Genomic DNA, 20,410 nt, shown 5'->3' with positions numbered 1-20,410 from the left:
ACCAATAAAGGAAAGCATACCAAATGCCTTCTTCACTATCCTATCTACCTGCGACTCTACTTTCAAGGAGTTATGAACATGCACTCCAAGGTCTCTTTGTTCAGCAACACTCCCTAGGACCTTACCATTAGTGTATAAGTCCTGCTAAGATTTACTTTCCCAAAATGCAGCACCTCGCATTTATTTGAATTAAACTCCATCTGCCACTTCTCAGCCCATTGGCCCATCTGGTCCAGATCCTGTTGTAATCTGAGGTAACCCTCTTCACTGTCCACTACACCTCCAATTTTGGTGTCATCTGCAAACTTACTAACTGTACCTCTTATGCTCGCATCCAAATCATTTATGTAAATGGCAAAAAGTAGAGGACCCAGCACCAATCCTTGTGGCACTCCACTGGTCACAGGCCTCCAGTCTGAAAAACAACCCTCCACCACCACCCTCTGTCTTCTACCTTTGAGCCAGTTCTGAATCCAAATGGCTAGTTCTCCCTGTATTCTATGAGATCTAACCTTGCTAATCAGTCTCCCATGGGGAACCTTGTCGAACACCTTACTGAAGTCCATATAGATCACATCTACTGCTCTGCCCTCATCTATCTTCTTTGTTACTTATTCAAAAAGCTCAATCAAGTTTGTGAGGCATGATTTCCCACGCACAAAGCCATGTTGACTATCCTGAATCAGTCCTTGCCTTTCCAAATAAATGTACATCCTGTCCCTCAGGATTCCCTCCAACAAATTGCTCACCACCAAAGTCAGGCTCACCTGTAGTTCCCTGGCTTGTCTTTACCGCCCTTCTTAAACAGTGGCACTATGTTTGCCAATCTCCAGTCTTGTCCAATTCTTGGGTAACTACACACCTGACCTTCCAGTGAATTTCCCTGAAGCCCCAACTCACTACCTGACCCTCCTTGCCTCAACTACATCTCCCTGACTACCTCATCTGATGGGGGTGGTAGCAATATTCCCCTGATCCTCTTGACAAGTTGCTGATCTGATCTGACCATCTATCTATGTTTCTAAACCACCACTTAACCCCCAACGAGCCAATAAAATCCAACTTGTGCCCCCCAAAACTATTTGCCTCCTCACCTGAATCTTGACTTGCCCCCAGGACAACGACTGCCTGATCACTCAATGATCCCCCGATCTTATCCCCCCTCTGACCGCATCACCCATCTCAACCAACAACACCCCAATTGACCACTGTCTCTGAACTGACCTGCCTATCCTCTAACATTGTCACCTACCTACCCATCCTCTAAACCTACAGGCCCATCCACCTCAGCTCCTGCCACTCAATGTATCCGCCTCCCTTCCAATTACTAACTCACCCAGAATACCCACGTCCCCACTTGCGTCATGCATCCTAAGCACTTACCCATTTATTCATGAACATAACCAACCAACCATTTGAACTGTTCATTCTGTTATCCATTTAATAACATTCACAGAGGCCCATTACATTTATCCCACAGAGACTAGTACTAGAAAGCATAGTGTGTTTTATCTTCTCCCAGTGCTACAGTGCTGTGACAGAATGTCCCAAGGGATTGTGTTCTTCAACTTTCTCAGCAAGCTGGGTTCGAGAACCCAGTGAGAAATGCAAAACAGGTTGGAGGTAGAGAAAGGTTCTAGTGGAGTAGCAATTTAACATCAAGTACTGCTTCAGAGAAGGTCCAGTCCATTAACATCAAACTTTCATAGAATCACAGAAACATAGAGGTCTACGGCAGAGAAGATCTACTTCAGCCCATCGTATCTGCACTGGTCAAAAACAGTCACCCAAATAAACTATTGTATTCCCATTTCCAGCACTGGGCATTGTATGATCTGGCATTGTAAGTGCATCTCTAAATCCTTCTTCAATGTGATGAGGGTTTTTGTGTCTACCACCCTGACAGGCAATAATTTCCAGATTCTCACCAGCCTCTGGGTGAATGAAGTTTTTCTCACATCCCTCTAAACCTTCTGGCCCTTACTTTTGATATATACTATAAAAGGGAAATGTTTCTTCCTGTCTACTCTTTATCTGTGGCTGTCAATTTTAGACGTTTCAATCCTGTTCCTTCTCAAACTTCTCTGCTCCAAGGAAATCAACCCCAACCTGCACAATTTCTCTTCACTACTGAAACTCTCCAGCCCAGCAATAACCTGCTAAATCTCCACTGCATCCTCTCCAGTGTTGTTACCTCCCTCCTATGATATGGATTCCAGAACTGCACACTGGTACTTTGGCTGAGCATGACATCCCTGATTTTAAACTCTATGCCTTGACTAAGAAAGGCAAGAATACCATAAAGTTTCTCAACCACTTTATCCACTTGTCTTGATACCTGAAGAGACCAGTGTATGTGCACCCAAAGTTCCTGTGATTCTCAGTACTTCCCATGGTCCTACCACCCATCATGTATTACCCTGTCTTGTTAATTTTTCTTATTTTAGTTTCTTTTAATCATAAAGCATTTAATCATGTGAAACTATATGATAGAATACCACCTTAAAACATTTCCCTTTTCCACTGGATTTTTCTTAAAATTACTTCCTTCAATAATCTCTGAATACCTGCTTCAAATCTTTTGTAAAATTCACCAATGTTCTTTTCTCAACTGTCACTTTTCCTGTTTCCAATCTAATTGCCATACTCTTACTAATAATTGTCACCTTTTGACCGTGATTGTTCTGTTGTTCTTTTGATCCGTGCTGCATCGAGAAGTGAATAATTCGGAGCTAGATGCTCAGAAAGCCCCTGGATTTTTGAAGATCTTCAGCATTGTCCTTTTCTTCAGGGAAATAAAGAGCCAGCAGAATTATCTATCTCTTCATTCCTAATTAACACAACCATAGGGAACAGTCATGAGCATTTGTGGGATGCTGATAAGTCTGAAGAATCAATATTAATCCCAGGATCCTGACCACTTTATTTGATAAAATCAGAATCACCACAGCTCATGAATTATCTTCATTCCCTCTGCATTACACATTCAATAATCTGTTGAAACCCAATGTTTGCTGTTGGCTTGAAAGTAAACAGCTTAAACTCCAGCATTCACAGTCAGACACAGGGTTTATATGACAGTATCAAATAGGACCACCTGAGTATCGGTTAATCATTTCTGTAAGTTCCACTTTTAAAAGAAATACGCTGAGGCTAAATAAGTGATGACAGCATATCAAAGTCAGGATCAGTGTCAGACAAAGAGATCATCATCCTTTAAAGGAAGGAATCCTCTAAGGGTCAACACAGATAAAATTGTAAATTGAAAAAATGAAACAAAAGATCCATGCATATCTTGTAACACAGCAGCCAAAGGGAGCAATTAACCCAGCAATGCCAAAACGATGACATCACAGTAGCTCAGTGATTGGCACTGCTACCTCACAGTTGCAGGTACCCAGGTTCAATTCCCACCTTCGGTGACTGTCTGTGTGGAGTTTGCACATTCTCCCCGTGTCTGTGTGGGTTTCCTCCGGGTGCTCTGGTTTCCTCCCATGGTCCAAAGATGTTTAGGTGGGTTGACTCATGCCAACTTGTGCAGGTTAGGTGGATTAACCATAGGAAATGCAGAGTTACACCATTAGGGAGAGGGGGATGGGTCTCGGTGGGATGGTATTCAGAGGGCTGGTGTAGACTTGATGGGCTGAATGGCCTGTTTCAGCACTGTACAGATTCTATATATGCTTGTGAATGTTTGGCATTATAAAGTCAATCGCATATAGAAAGATGTGAACACATTCATCTTCTGGAATGGCTTGTCTTCACTCTCCTGCACTGCTACTTCAATTGCGCAAAAGAATCAGAGGCTCTCAGGGTTGAAGGGAGTGTGGAATTTCCAACACAAACAGAGCAGCCATGATCATGTTGATTGACAAACCAAACTTGAACAGCCAAATGGGCTACTAAATTACAGAACTGTTTATCTGACTGTTTATCTGTATCAACAGAAATTTCCACCAATTAAGTATTGTGGAGAGTTAGTCCGTTGTCTTCAGTGCCCACCATATCCTCTGTTCCTGAGCCACCAACTTTGTCTCTCTTCCTAACAACTCTCTAAGACTAGGCGGACTGCAAGATGCCTTACTTGACTCCAAGATGAGCTTCCAACTATTTATCACTAACATCAGTAATATTCAACTCAGTAACAGTGCTTGATACTGCTTCTTCCTGAGCTGAAACCCTCATTTGTTGTACTTCTGTGCTTCTAAATGCTAAATTGGTGCTTGGTTAGCTCAGTTGGCTGGATGGCTGGTGAGTGATGCCAATAATGTGGTTCAATTCTCGCAGCGGCTGCGGTTCCCATGAAAGACTCTCCTTCTCACACTTTACCTTTGCCTGAGATGTGGTGACCCTCTCATGAGAGAGTTGCCTTTTGGTTTGGTAAGACTATGGTGACTTGACCTTTTATTCCTTAGTCACTGAAAGAGGAAAGGCAAGTACAATAAGCAGTTAATAAAACAAAAAAAGCACCCTACATGTTATTAATAGTGGCAGAGGTTAAAAGAGCAGGGAGGTTTTGCTGAGCCTGTTTGAGAAACTATTTAGACCCTAGCTAGAGAATTGTGTATAGTACTGGGCCTTACCCTTTAGGGAGAGTCTGAATGTATTAGAAAGAATGCAGAAAACATTAATGAGAGTGGTTTCAGGAAGTTAAAAAGTTGGATTGCGTTTCTTGGAAGGCGAGGAAGAGATTTGATTGAAGTTTTCAAAATGTTGAGAGATCTAGACAGAGGAGACAGGGAGAAACTGTTCTTGCCCATAAGCAAATCAAAAATAGGAAGCTGAAAATGTGTTGCTGGAAAAGCGCAGCAGGTCAGGCAGCATCCAAGGAGCATGCCCAAAATGTCGATTCTCCTGCTCCTTGGATGCTGCTTGACCTGCTGCACTTTTCCAGCAACACATTTTCAGCTCTGATCTCCAGCATCTGCAGTTCTCACTTTCTCCCAAAAATAGGAAGGCCCAGTGATTTGCAAAAGAAGCAAATGAGATGTGAATAAACTGGTTTGGAATGCACTGCCTGGAAGTGTATTGAAAAATGAGTCAATTGAGGCATAAGGTTGTCACTTAAGTAGAAATAAAACAAGGAAAAGGCAGGAGATACAAAAACATGACACTCATTTGGAGACCTGTGACAGACATGATAGACTGAATGGCCTCGTTCACTGTAACTATTCCCTGATTCTATGATTGCAACAACACTCCTGACTGGCCTCACAAATTGTATATTTTGGTAAACGAGACATCAATAAAACCTCTGCTGTGTATGTCCTTATTCACAGTGAGTTCCAATCTCATTTTCATTCATCTGCATTAAACAACATCTCACTTTTAAAATTTCCATTGCTGTCTTTCAATTTGTGCACAGCCTCTGCCCTTATTATTTTTGTAATCTCTCCAATCTTATAAACCTCATATATACTCCTCAAATTCTAGTCTCTTAAACACCCTTGATTTTAATGGCTTCACCATGGAGTCTGTACCTTCAGCTACCCATCAGTATTAACCTCTGAACCCTCGTCCCGAACTTTTAGCTCATTTTCTTCCTTTCAGTCAACCACTTTGGTCAAGTTTTATGACCATCTTCCCTAAAATCTCTTTATAATGACAAGGTGTCACATTTTGTTTTATAATCTCTTGAGAAACAGCCTGTGACATTTTAATATGTTAAGGACACTATATAAGTATAAATTATTGTTGCTGTAACTGCAGTCTTCTGCAGATCATCTCATCATCCCAACTTGTCCAATGAAAGCCATCTTTAAGATGAGATAAGGATATTAGTTAGAATTCTGTCGCAGATGACTTCTATTGTACAGGTCATTTGTCAAGTGAGTAAGGATTTCACTTGACCACATGATAAGTTTGAAAGGCGACAACAATTCAGTGTCCTCCTGTTGTTCATGTATTAGGTATTTTGGTCACATACAAGGCATCACATTATCCTGTCCTTTTTGGAAGATGGACTGCACACCATTTCACTTAGAGAAGATGGAATTGTAAAGCAGCTGCTCAGCTTCACACAGACTTACATGAATAAATGCAATGCAGGCATCCAGTCAGATATATCTATCTTTTATCATTCATGTTAATATAAGTGCAGGGTGTTTTCCATATGATAAGTAAAATGCACTATTTAGCTGTCCTTAAGCTAATTGGCCACATGTATCTCTTGTTTGTTTTTAATTAATTGATAAGATGTTGGCATTGTTGGTTGGTTCAGCATTTTATTGCCCTGTCCCCAATTGCCCCCAAGAATCATAGAATCCCTACAGTGTGGAAACAGGCCATTCAGCCTATTGAATCCACACTGACTCTCCAAACAGCATCACATCCAGACCCTAACCCTGAATTTCCCATGGCTAACCCAGTTAGCCTGCACATCCCTGGACACTATGGACAATTTAGCATGACCAATCCACTCGAACCTGCACATCTTTAGACAGTGGGAAAAAACTGGAGCACCTGGAGGAAACCCACACAGACACTGGGAGAAGGTACAAACTCCACAGAGAGAGTCACCTGGTCCCTGGCTCTGTGAGGCAGCAGTGCTAACCACTGAGCCAGAATGCCACCCTAAAAGTGGTGGTGAGCTGCCTTCTTGAACCAATTCAGTCCACATGCTGTATGATAGACCCTTAATGCTATGAGGGAGGGAATTCCAGGAATTTTGACCCAGTGACACTGAAGGAACAGTGATATCTTTCCAAGTCAGGGTGGTGAGTAGCTTAGAGGGGAACTTGAAGGTGTCGGTGTTCCCATATATCTGCTGCTCTTGTCCTTCTAGATGAAAGTGACAGTGGATTTGGGAGAATTATTTGCATCTTGTGCTAGACTCTGCAGCAACATACCTAGGTTTAGCAGATAGGACAACAATTAAAAGGAACCACAAGGTACCATGTTGTTGCCATGTTGATCTAATGACATACAGAATAGGGAATTGTAAACTAAACTGCCAGTCTATCTTAAAGATATTGGGAATCGATACACATTATATATTATACATTAAATGTTTTTGCACATCAGCTTTTTTAATGTGTGGAATGTATGTTGGTGAGTGTTACATTCACAGAAATAGGTTCTTCAGCTGACTCAGTCCATGTTAGAAAATGTTCTCCACCCCAGCACCATCCTCCTCCCATTACATACCTTCCATCCTGATTACCCTTCAGTCTCTGACCTTAAATCAGTATGTCACTCCACCTTCATTTCAATCATTAATTCCAATAATGCATTCCAAAAGTTTCACAATCCATCTGTGTAAACTGAAGGTCTGCTATCAGTCCGAAATCTCTCCACTTGGTTTTATGTGTATGATCTTGTGCTCACTGTTCCCGAATCACTAAAAATATTCTGTTTCCAGTTAATTTTATCCATCAATTAATCACTTAAACACATCTCCATCCTGTTTTTATTCAATAAAAACCTTCCCCAATTATTCGAGTCTTTCTTGATACTTTTTTTTAACATGCCGGGCAATACCTTACGGAATCTAAACTGTACATTTACAGTTGTCATCTATCATTCCATCATTGTTTTACATTCTTATAGCCTTAAAAAAATGTGGGTACTCCATTTGTTTTCTTTTGGCCCATTCAGTTGATTTAGTCTATTCTGACTCTTTTCTGAAGCTGAACTCCAGTCCCTTGCTTTTTGCACATCACCCAGCCTTCCTCCATTCCAAGAATAATTATTACTTTCATTAACAAAAAACATATTAGCCATTCCACCTTCTTATCAAGAAACTTCGTTGCATCCTTTGGTCCTCAGCACTATTTTGGAATGATGTACATATTTACACATCATTTCTTCTTGCATTATATTAAAATTCTTGATTTGTGTGAGTGAAACAGAAGGAATATTGGATCAAACTATCCACTTTAGCTAAATTGAGAAGTTATCCTTGACTCATATGTCTCATTCCACCAAACCAATTTTGCATCCAGTGTTTAATATTGCTCAATCTCTTATTCAATATTTCTTATAATTTTCCCTGATAGTCACCAATTGGTATTAGTCAAAGATTTTATAAAAGTCCATGTACACTATATCCACTGCATATCATCCAAATACCCATCTGTCACCTCCTCAAAGAATACTGATTACCTTTTCAGGAAGGTTCTTGCTTTCTGAGATCCATAAAGGTCATCTCTAAATATTTTTCCAGGTCCAATTATTTAGCAATTTCATGTTTTCTTTGAAAGATTCGAATATTTCTCTGACCTAGCCATTAAACAAACCATTTTGTACTCTCCTTGGTTAGCACTGTTACTTCTTGTTAATGGATGACGTCAGATATTAGCTCAATATGTTGGCAGTTATGCCCACTACTAGAATGCAACACTGTCCAGGTAAGGGCTTGTGGAATTAGTTTGTTCAGCAAGTTCTCTAAGCTTGTTCAGCTAAGCAATTGTACTATCATGGCAAATAATACACTGGGACATTCAGCAAACACCTGCTGGCTGCACTATCATGTATTCTACTCAAAGAAGTTGTTTTTTGTACTTTGCTTTCCAATAAATCTTTCCACACTATAACTTGGTGTTGTGTGATTTTTAACTTTGTTATGAAGAGCAATTTCACAGAGTAATTCCTCACTGTTTCTGAACCAGTGTCCAATGTAGTTCCAAATGTTAAGAAAAATATTGTTCCTTTGATAGTTAATCCTTTTTAACTGGAATCTAATTTCTGTCATCATATAAGAATTTAATGGGAACAAATCTTTTCCAAGCCAAATCAGTTTTAAAAAAAACAAAATGTTTCAGCTACTGTGTGCACTTTTCAATTTCTTTCTTGAAGTTTTATGGACACATACAAAGAAAAATGCATTATTATTGCAATCTGATATCCCATCTGTTTCCTTCAAGTTAGTTATGTACAAATCCTTCTTTTCAACTTTGTAATTTCTGTGATATTGATGAAGGATTTGTGTTTTAGTCAGAAATTCACTGCATTCGGGTTTCCGGTTAATATTTCATAGAACCCCTACAGTGTTGGAGCAGGCCATTCAGCACCTCAAACTCCAGATTAACACTCTGAAGAACATCCCACCCAGATGCACTGTGTCCCTGCATTTCCCATGGCCAATCCAACTAAATTGCTCATCATCAGACTGTGGGCAGAAACTGGAGTACTTTGAGGAAACCCACACAGACACAGGGAAAATGTACAAATGCCACACAGAGAGGTGGAATCAAACCCAGGTGCCTGGTGCTGTGAGGGAGTAGTGTTAACCACTGAACCACCATGCCATCTCAAGTTAATAGCTGCCCTGAATGACAACAGAAAAAGGCAACAATGTATCATTGGTCTGTCCTTTATACTACCAGTTAACTTGCCTCCTTCAGAGAATCTCACCCCAGCTCCTGAAGAATCTGTTCTTCCTTTGGCTTTACTCAGTCATGTCATCATCCCCGCTGCCTTTAAAGAAATTAACGCTTACACGCCCAGTAAATGAACTTTTCCAAGCATTAAATACTTTATGAAACTGGCATGTTTGTCACTGATTTTATTAACTCTGTTTCACTGTCACACTTTATTTCAGAACTCATTCAGTTTTGAAATTTCTTAAAAATCATTACAACTAATCAATGTAATGTTTGAATATTAAATTGTTTTGGAAGCAAAGCCCAGTCTCTTCATACAGGAGCTGTCAGTTATCCCTCTCAAGATTTCAATTTCCTCCTTCAGGAGTTTGTTGCCAGTATTTTTGTGTTTTAGTTCATTTTCAAGAATCGTAGGTTTATAATGAGTAATTGTCATGAGTTTTCTTTAAAGTTGTTACTCATTTGTTGCTAGTTTTCTGGTTTGGAGCTGATCTAAATGGCAATGTATTTGCACTTGACAAATTAGTACAGCAGGCATTTTTACTGCTGTCATTCAATGCATCAAATTAAAAGCTGTTCACTTTGGAATGATAATTTTCTGACAAGTGTTGAAGCTATTAGGTTGATGAATGTTGTTGAGTTCTTTTTTTCATCTTTAGTTTTGCTAGTAGTACACAGGTGTTTGAGTACAGATCTAAAATGACAGCAAAACATTCTGTGATTTTTTAAAAAATCATTGGGCAGCATGGTGGCTCAGTGATTGGCACTGCTGCCTCACATAACCAGGGACCCAGATTGAATCCCCCCCTTGGGTGACTGTCTGTGTGGAGTTTGCACATTCTCCCTGTGTCTGCGTGGGTTTCTTCCAGGTGCTCTGGTTTCCTCCCACAATCCAAAGATGTGCAGGTCAGGTGAATTAACCGTGTTAAATTGCCCATAGTGTTAGGTGTATTAGTCAGGGGTAAATAGAGGATAGAAGATTAGGTCTGGGGGATTAACTCTTAGGAGGGTCGGTGTGAGGAAGAAGGGCCTGTTTCCATACTGCAGGGAATCTAATCTAACAGATAAGAAGGATATATGAGAAACACAGACAGGAGTAAAGTGGAAGTTATGTGACACCAGGTTATAGTCCAGCAAATTTATTTAAAATCACAAGCTTTCAGAACACTGCTCCTTTGTCATGAAGACACTGTATGTGGTACATACTGACTTTCCTGGTTTGTGACTTCACCTGACGAAGGAGAAAAACTCTGAAAGCTTGTGATTTCAGATAAATCTGCTAGACTGTAACTTGGTGTGATGTGACTTCTGACTTTGTCCATCCCAGTCCAACACTAGGCTATTGGGCCCATCAAATGTGCTCTGCTATTCCTGAAGAGCATGGCTAATCTTCTTTTTCATCTCGACCTTCTTGTACCATCCCCAAATCCCCGTGGTTTCTTTGTGGTCCAAAAGTCTATCCAGCACAGTCTTGAAATTACTCACCCAGAGTAGTTTGGTTAGCTCACTTGGTTGGATGGCTGGTTTACCATACAGAGTTAATACCAACAGCATGGGTTCAATTGTTGCATTGGCTGAGGTGAACATAAAGGTATGTCCTTCTCTCCCTGATCTGAGACATGGTGACACTCAGGTTGAACCACCTTCAGTCATTTCTTGCAAATGAGAGAGCAGCCATATAGCCTATTAGAACAATGGTGACTTTACCTCTACAGCCAAGTTGAAATATTTTCTCTTGTCCATTCATTTGAATAAAATAATTGGGCACAAGATCATATACAAATATGTTACCTAAATTATATTTAATGTCACAGTATATGGAAAAAGATTATGCAATTACTCTTATCTTTTTGGCAATTCAGGTACTCAATTGATGAGAATACTGACCAGGAGAGATATTTCACGATTGATGAGATTGATGGAACAATTGCGACCAATGATGCCCTGGACAGAGAAGATATTTCTCAGTACAACATCTCTGTTGTAGCCAGAAAAGTCAGTAAGTACCACATACAGTCAGACGCAAGTGAGTAAACAACATAAAAACACACTGCATGGAAAATGTGGACAATACAGCATGATATGGACGTGCTGGTGTTGGACTGGGGTGGATAAGGTCAGAGTGGCACAAAACCATGTTATAGTCCAACAAAGTTATTTTGTAGCCGCACATCATACTGTATGGATCCACCCTTCAAATAAAGCAATTTTTTTTTACAATGATTACTTGTTTTATATTAATGTTGGATAAGAAAACATTAGCTAATTTTTCCACATGGGCAGTGGGACACAAATTACACTAAAAATCGTGTCAGTTTTTTGTTATGGAATTTTTTGCTCATGATATTCCTCAAACCTATTTGTATATTAGCAAACATAAAATGTTTCTTGAACTCTTGCAATCAGGATTTATTTTTTTTTAAAATGCGGTTAACTTTCCTTACGGTAAGAACATATTGACTACTGGGAGTTTGTACACAATTCAAGGTGATGAACAGTGATGTCAGGGACAGGTAAGAATGTTATCAGTTGCTGATTGATGCTTTTGTCTGTATGTTTATAATAAATTGAGCTAGGTCTTTAATTGTAACATTATTTTAAATGACATTCACAACAAATAGGTTGATCACATCTCCAGCAGCTAGGTCTTGTGTAGGTTATGATTAACGTTGTCAGAAAGCAGCAGCTGTTTCTTTTGATATTTCCACGAAAAGCCATGATGTGGAGGTGCCGGTGTTGCACTGGGGAACGACAAAGTCAGAAGTCACATGACACCAGATTATAGTCCAACAGGTTTATTTGAAATCACAAGCTTTCGGAGCACTGGTCCTTCATTAGGAGTACCTGACAAAGGAGCAGTGCTCCGAAAGCTTGTGATTTCAAATAGACCTGTTGCACTATAACCTAGTGTCATGTGACTTCTGACTTTTTTCAATAAAGGACGTTGCAGAATCTATTTTGAAGGGATGAGGTGGACATGGAATATAAAGAGCTACGGAAGTAACTGGCACAGAGAGTGTTTTGGAAGCTTTGGTCTCCTTATTTAAGGAAGGATGTATGTGCGTTGGAGATAGTTCAGAATATGTTTATTAACTTGATACTTGGAATGAGTGGGTTGTCTTGTGAAGAAAGGTGGACACACTAGGCTTGTTTCCATGGAGATAGATGATCAAGGCATAATTTGATTGGAGTACATAAGATCCTGATTGGTCTTGCCAATGTGGATATGGAAATAATATGAACAGAGGAGCTGAATCTTTCCAGAATTAGGAGAAAAGGTTTAAAAGTTAGAGATCACCATCTCAGGGCAGTAATCGTCCAGTGCAGCCAAATTTCACAGCACTGTCATCTAAGAGATTATTGGTTTCTCATTAATATGAGCTGTCCCCAAGTTACAAATGCATTCCATTCTTGAGTACGTTTGTAAGTCAATTTGAACGCAGATCAGAAATCAATACTTAGAACTAAGTTTATTGTCGCACGTACTCAAGTAAAAGTACATGGCGCCATCTTAGCTACAAGTATCTAAGTACAAATCTTAGATACTAAAATAGCATTGATACAAATCGAGAAATAAAGAGAAAAGCTAAAAGTTCTACCTGACAGTTCTTCATAGTACAAATTAGGAAAATAAAGAAATAGGGTGAAAAGATAACCAATACAGTAAATATAAGATAACTAATCATAAGTGTGAGCAAATACTTACATGTCAGATCTTTAAATAAATATTTATACACCCATCTCATGGATTGTAATGGCGTTCATAAGTCAGATGTTAGCAAGGGGCAAAAGCTTGTTTGTGGGAATTACTTCCCCAACATGGCACTGGTGTTCAGCTTCGACTTGTGAAGTTGGTGCTTTTCTGATACTTGTTTGCCTACAAAAAGGACACAATGGGATTGAATCTCATCACCCCCATCCACCGCGCCCCCCCCACCACCGCCATCCTAATTTATATCTTTACAAATTGGATAACACGGGCTGCTCAATAGTATCTGTTAATGCTATTTAATTAGCTTGGATTTGAGTCTTGCACATATCCTGTATGTTCCATTTGTAAATAGATTTAAAGAAGGTTGCTTTAAGAATTGATATATTACTGCTTTAATATTTAAATGAGGATCTTGGAATATGAGACTCCGCCAGACATTTGGGTCACTTAATTTTGATTAATTATATCCTTGAAGCATTAGTCACAGCATTTGTTGTGCTAACTGAATAGCATTCTCATTTAATTAGAGCACCAGGCAATAAAAGGAATCATATAACTCAGCTAAATTAAATAAAATTGCTAATTCCATCAAAAGAAAATAATTTATGCAAATTGTGCTGAAAGTATATATATTTTTAACTAACCACTTATGAGAAATTGTGAGAAGTATACCATGTGTGTTTCCTGGGGGGTGGGGGAGGGAATGAATGACAAAAGAACAAGCTGATCCAAGGAAATCATCTCTGACTTCCTTTCATGTTCATAATTAGTCAAAGCGGCTCCTGTTGAGGTAGCCAAAATCACTTCACAAAGTGTGTGTGTGTGTGTGTGTGTGTGTGTGTGTGTGTGTTTGGGGGTGGGGGGGAGGTGGGTGGAGGGGGGGTGTTGGAGGGGGGAGGAGGTGGCTGTGCGAGTATGTGTGTTTTTAAGGAAATATATACCCAGCTGTATCTCCTCAGCCCCCTGTGTTTCTTCAATGGCTACTCAAAAGGCTTGTGTTGCCTGAGCACAGTGACTCTGTCCCATTACCTTGAATAGTTTAAAGTGCCCTTTTATATCTCCTTTCCTAAAAGCTTTCAATATTTTTCTTACGGCAGATGTTATGCTAACTGATGTATAGTTTCCAGCTTTTGGTCTCCTTTCATTGTCGAATACAGGAATTACATTTGTTATTTTCCAAAATAAGAACGCTGTCGGGTAACACAGCAGCTTGGTGGTTAGCACCATTGCCTCACCGCACCAGTGATCAGGTTCAATTCCACCTTCAAGAGACTGTCTGAGTTTGCACGTTTTCACTGTGTCTGCATGGGTTTCCTCCCACAGTCCAAAGATGAGCAGGTTAGGTGGATTGGCCATGGGAAATGCAGGATTACAGGGATAGAGTGGAGGCTGGGTGGAATGTTCTTCTGATGGACTGAATGGCCTCTTTCCATGGTGCAGTGGTTCTATGATTCCCCGAATCACGGGAACTTTAGGAAATTAAAATCAACTACTTCATCAGCCATTTCTTTTACTGTACTGGGATAAAGTCCATCAAGGCCTAAGAACTTGTCAGCCAAAGTTCCAACATCATGCTTCTCTGGTGATTGTAATTTTCTCAGCATCTTCCTTCCCTTCCATTTCTGATTTTATAGCTACTTTTGGGATATGATCTTTAATGAAGATAATGAAAAATGCATGTTCAATTCATCTATTATCTCAGATTCACTTTACATGAGATCAACACTCACCTCTTTTAACTTTTATTTTTAAAACATACACGTAAAAAATCTTGCCATCTGTTTTTATACTTTTAAATAGCTTTCTAATTTTTTTTTCATTATCAATATTTTTATTTATTTTAAATGAATGCTTAGGCGGAGATGCCCACTTCAAATTTCACATTAAATATAGAGTCATGGAGATACACAGTATAGAAAAAGGCCTTTCGGCCCACCATGCCCATGCAAACCAACAAACAGCAACTACTGTAATCTCGTTTACTTGTACTTGGTTTGTGGCCTACTCAGCCTTGGCATTGTAAGTGCTCATGATAGTAGATGTACAAAAAGTCCAGTCACAACTCGGAGAGCTGTCAAGGGGTGATAGGAGAAAGTGAGGACTGCAGATGGTGGAGAGTCAGAGTCAAAAAGTGTGGTGCTGGAAAAGCACAGCAGGTCAGGCAATGTCAGAGGAGCAGAAGAGTCAATGTTTTGGGCATAACTCCTTCATCAGGAATGGAGGAAAGGGAAGGGAGCTAAGAAATAACTTAAAAAGTGAGTGATAGGCGTCAATATCCAGGGAATGTGGTTTTCCTTGGGACCAAAGCTAATGCCTTTGATCTTTTTAATATTCAATTGGAATTCCAATATTTCATCGTAGTTATTAAAAGAAGTGGCTAGTGAAGTAGTTGATAAGTTGGTTTAAATTGTGTAAAGTTCCATCAATTCGAGGAAGGTTCTGTTATGTTAGAAAATCACAAATGTAATTTCTGTGTTCCAAAAGTGAAAAAAGACAGCTAGCTGGAAACTATATGTCAGTTCCCAATCTGTCTGTAAGTCATAATGAAAGGAGGTATAATAAGACATTTAAAAATGTTCAAGGTAATGCGACAGAGTTACCATATCACAAAACATTTCAAGGTTTAGCAAAAGAGAAATCATGTTCTCCAATGATGGAGTTCTTTGAGAAGCCTGGATGTTGTCCAGGTCTTGCTACACATGCGCATGGACTACTTCAATATTTGAGGATTGGCGAGTCTCACTGTTTATGGTCGAGGGAAGATCATTGATGGAGCAGCTGAAGATGATGAGCTCTAGACACTACACTGAGGAACTTCTGCAATGCTCTCTGGGGACTGAGATAAAGAACAAAGAAAATTTACAGCACAGGAACAGGCCCTTCGGCCCACCAAGCCTGAGCCGATCCAAATCTACGGTCTAAACCTGCCAACCAATTCCGAAACATCTGTATCCCTCTGCTCCCCACCTACTCATGCATCTGTCCAGATGCATCTTAAGGGAATCTACCATGCCTGCCTCGACCACCTCTGCTGGTAACGCATTCCAGGCACCCACCATGTACTTGCCATGTGTATTCCCCTTAAACTTTTCACCTCTCACCTTGAAAGCGTGACATCTCACTATTGAATCCTTCACCCTGGGAAAAAGCTTATCTCTATCTACCCTGACCAAACCCTTTATGATTTTGTAAATCTCAATCAGCTCCCCCGTCAATCTCTTTTTTTCTAATGAAAACAATCCTAACCTACTCAACCTCTCTTCATAGCTAGCACCTTCCATACCAGGCAACATCCTTGTAAACCTTCTCTGCACCCCATCAAAAGCGTCCACATCCTTTTGGTAATATGGAGACCAGAACTGTACACAGTATTCCAAATGTGGCCGAACAAATGTCTTATACAATTTTAACATGACTTGCCAGCTCTTATACTCAATACCCCGTCCGATGAAGGCAAGCATACCATATGCCTTCTTGACCACTCTATCCACCTATGCAGCAACCCTCAGGGTACAATGGACCTGCACTCCCAGATCTCTCTGCCCATCAACTTTTCCCAAGGCTCTTCTGTTCATTGTATAATTCGCTCTAGAATTAGACTTTCCTAAATCACCTCACATTTGTCTGAATTGAACTCCATCTGTCACCTATCTGCCCAACTCTCCAGTCTATCTATATCCTCCTGTATTCTCTGACAGTCCCTTATGCTTTCTGCTACTCCACCAATCTTTGTGTCATCTGCAAACTTGATCATACCAACTGTGCCATCTTCCAGATCATTTATATATTTCACAAACAACAGTGGCCCCAACACTGACCCCTGTGGAACACCACTGGTCACCTTTCTCCATTTCAAGAAACTCCCTTCAACTACTACCCTCTGTGTCCTGTTGCTCAACCAGTTCTTTATCCACCTAGCTAGAACACCCTGTACACCATGTGATGGATGACGGGTGATGGATACTCAGGGGAACGTAGCACGAACAGCCAAGTTTCTGGTATTGAGACTGGCTCTAATGCAACAAGGGGTACATCAGGTTCCATGAGATCAATTGTGTTAGGGGATTCTGTAGTCCGAGGTACAGACAGACGTTTCTGTGGCCAGCAGAGAAAAAGCAGAATGGTGTGTTGCTTCCCTGGTGGCAGGATTAAGGATGTCTCAGAAAGAGTGCAGAATGTTCTCACGGGGGAGAAGGGCCAGCAAGAGGTCATTGTCCACATTGGAACCAATGACGTAGGAAAGGAAAAGGTTGAGATTCTGAAGGGAGATTACAGAGAGTTAGGCAGGAACTTAAAAAGGAGGTCCTCAAGGGTAGTAATATCTGGATTACTCCCAGTGCTACAAGCTAATGAGGGCTGGAATAGGAGGATGTAACAGATGAATGCATGGCTGAGGAGCTGGTGTATGGGAGAAGGATTCACATTTTTGGATCATTGGAATTTCTTTTGGGGTAGAAGTGATCTGTACAAGAAGGACGGATTGCACCTAAAGTGGACCTAATATACTGGCAGAGAAATTTGCTAGAGCTGCTCGGGAGGATTTAAACTAGTAAAGTGGGGGGGGGGGCACAGGAAATAGTGAGGAAAACGGTCAATCTGAGACGGGTACAGTTGAGAACAGAAGCGAGTCAAACAGTCAGGGCAGGCAGGGACAAGGTAGGACTAAAATTAAACTGCATTTATTTCAAGGCAAGGTGCCTAACAGGGAAGGCAGATGAACTCAGGGCATAGTTAGGAACATGGGACTGAGCTATCATAGCAATCACAGAAACAGGGCTCAGGGATGGGCAGGACTGGCAGCTTAATGTTCCAGGATATAAATGCTATAGGAAGGATAGAAAGGGAGGCAAGAGAGGAGGGAAATGGTGTTTTTGATAAGGAATAGCATTACAGCTGTGCTGAGGGAGGATATTTCTGGAAATACACCCAGGGAAGTTATTTGGTTGGAACTGAGAAATAAGAAAGGGATGATCACCTTATTGGGATTGTATTATGGACCTCCAAATAGTCAGATGGAAATTGAGAAGCAAACTTGTAAGGAGATCTCAGCTATCTGCAATAATAGGGTAGTTATGGTAGGGGAATTTGACTTTCCCAACATAGACTGGACTACCAGTGTTAAAGGTCTAGATGGAGAGGAATTTGTTAATTGTGTACAAGAAAACTTTCTGATTCAGTATGAGGATGTACCTAATAGAGAAAGTACAAAATTTGACCTACTCTTGGGAAATGAGGCAGGGCAGATGACGGAGGTGTCAGTGGGGGAGCACTTTGGGACAAGCGACCACAATTCTATTAGTTTTAAAATAATGATGGAAAAGGATAGACCAGATCTAAAAGTTGAAGTTCTAAATTGGAGCAAGGCCAATTATGATGGTATTAGGCAAGAACTTTCGAAAGCTGATTGTGGGCAAATGTTCGCAGGTAAAGGGACGGCTGGAAAATGAGAAGCCTTCAGAAATGAGATAACAAGAATCCAGAGAAAGTATATTCCTGTCAGGGTGAAAGGGAAGGCTGGTAGGTATAGGGAATGCTGGATGATTAAAGAAATTTAGGGTTTGGTTAAGAAAAAGAAGGAAGCATATGTAAGGTATCAACAGGATAGATCGAGTGACTCCTTAGAGTATAAAGGCAGTAGGGTTATACTTAAGAGAAAACTCAGGAGAGCAAAAAGGGCACATGAGATAGCTTTGGAAAATAGAATTAAGGGGAATCCAAAAGGGTTTTTACAAATATATTCAGGACAAAAGGGTAACTAGGGAGAGAATAGGGCCCCTCAACGATCAGCAAGGCAGCCTTTATGTGGATCCGCAGAAAATATGGGAGATACTGAACGAGTATTTTGCATCAGTATTTACTGTGGAAAAGGATATGGAAGATATAGAAGGGAAATAGACAGTGACACTTTGCAAAATTTCCATTTTACAGAAGAGCAAGTGCTGGATGTCTTGAAATGCAAAACGGTGGATAAATCCCCAGGATCTGATCAGGTGTACCCTAGAACTCTGTGGGAAGCTAGGGAAGTGATTGGGCTTCTTGTTGAGATATTTGTATCATCAATAGTCACAGGTAAGGTGCCGGAAGACTGGAGGTTGTCTAACGTGGTGCCACTGTTTAAGAAGGGTGGGAAGAACAAACAAGGGCACAATAGACCGGTGAGCCTGACCTCAGTAGTGGGCATGTTGTTGGAAGGAATCCCGAGGGACAGGATGTACATGTATTTGGAAAGGCAAGGACTGATTCGGGATAGTCAACATGGCTTTGTGCATGGGAAATCATGTCTTAGTGCGTGGGAAATCATGTCTTACAAACTTGATTGAGTTTTTTGAAGAAGTAACAAAGAGGATTGATGAGGGCCGAACGGTAGATGTGATCTATATGGACTTCAGTAAGACGTTCGACAAGGTTCCCCATGGGAGACTGATCGGCAAGGTTAGATCTCACAGAATGCAGGGAGAACTAGACATTTTACAGAACTGGCTCAAAGGTAGAAGACAGAGGGTGGTGGTGGAAGGTTGTTTTTCAGACAGGAGGCAAGTGTGGAAAAGGGTATGGAAGATATAGAAGGGAAATGGACGGTGACACTTTGCAAAATTTCCATTTTACAGAAGAGCAAGTGCTGGATGTCTTGAAATGCAAAACGGTGGATAAATCCCCAGGATCTGATCAGGTGTACCTTAGAACTCTGTGGGAAGCTAGGGAAGTTATTGGGCTTCTTGTTGAGATATTTGTATCATCAATAGTCACAGGTAAGGTGCTGGAAGACTGGAGGTTGTCTAACATGGTGCCACTGTTTAAGGGTGGTAAGGACAAGCAAGGGCACAATAGACCGGTGAGCCTGACATCGGTGAGCCTGACAATTGCAACATTTAAGAGGCATTTGGATGGATATATGAATAGGAAGGGTTTGGAAGGATATGGGCCGGGTGCTGGCAGGTGGGACTAGATTGGGTTGGGGTCAGCATGGATGGGTTGGACCGAAGGGTCTGTTTCCATGCTGTCCATCTCTATGACTCTGTGGCTCTTCGATATCCGTCAGGGCCCCAGCTATTTCCTCTCTAGTGCCCCTTAGCAACCTGGGATAGATCCCATCTGGTCCTGTGGATTTGTCCACCTTAATAACCTCTAGCCTACCCAACACATCTTCCATACTTATGTCAACATGATCCAGACTAACCAAACTTCCATCTCTAACCTCAACATTCATGTTCCTCTCCTCAGTGAACACTGATGCAAAGTAATCATTCAGAATCTCACCCATTCTCTTAGGTTCGGTACACAGCCTTCCTTCATTATCCTTTCGTGGACCAATCCTTTCTCTAGTTACCTGCTTGCTTCTTACATAAAAATAAAATGCTTTGGGATTCTCCTTAAT

General features: G+C 40.7%; 1 protein-coding gene across 15 annotated transcripts in view; it reads left to right on the top strand.

The window, feature by feature from the left end:
- LOC140464827 (cadherin-12-like) overlaps positions 1 to 20,410 on the top strand; it is a 627,324-nt gene that overhangs the window by 517,073 nt on the left and 89,841 nt on the right. For all 15 annotated transcript variants that reach the window (XM_072560318.1, XM_072560312.1, XM_072560316.1 and 12 more), the window contains one exon: positions 11,186 to 11,322. In XM_072560318.1, the coding sequence (XP_072416419.1) occupies positions 11,186 to 11,322 (137 nt within the window). The remainder of the gene's footprint in view (positions 1 to 11,185; positions 11,323 to 20,410) is intronic.

This window comes from Chiloscyllium punctatum, chromosome 41, assembly GCF_047496795.1.
Source record: "Chiloscyllium punctatum isolate Juve2018m chromosome 41, sChiPun1.3, whole genome shotgun sequence".
Taxonomy (NCBI): Eukaryota; Metazoa; Chordata; class Chondrichthyes; order Orectolobiformes; family Hemiscylliidae; genus Chiloscyllium; species Chiloscyllium punctatum.
The sequence above is the reverse complement of the archived record's forward strand: the minus strand, read 5'-3'. Positions and strand labels throughout refer to the sequence as shown.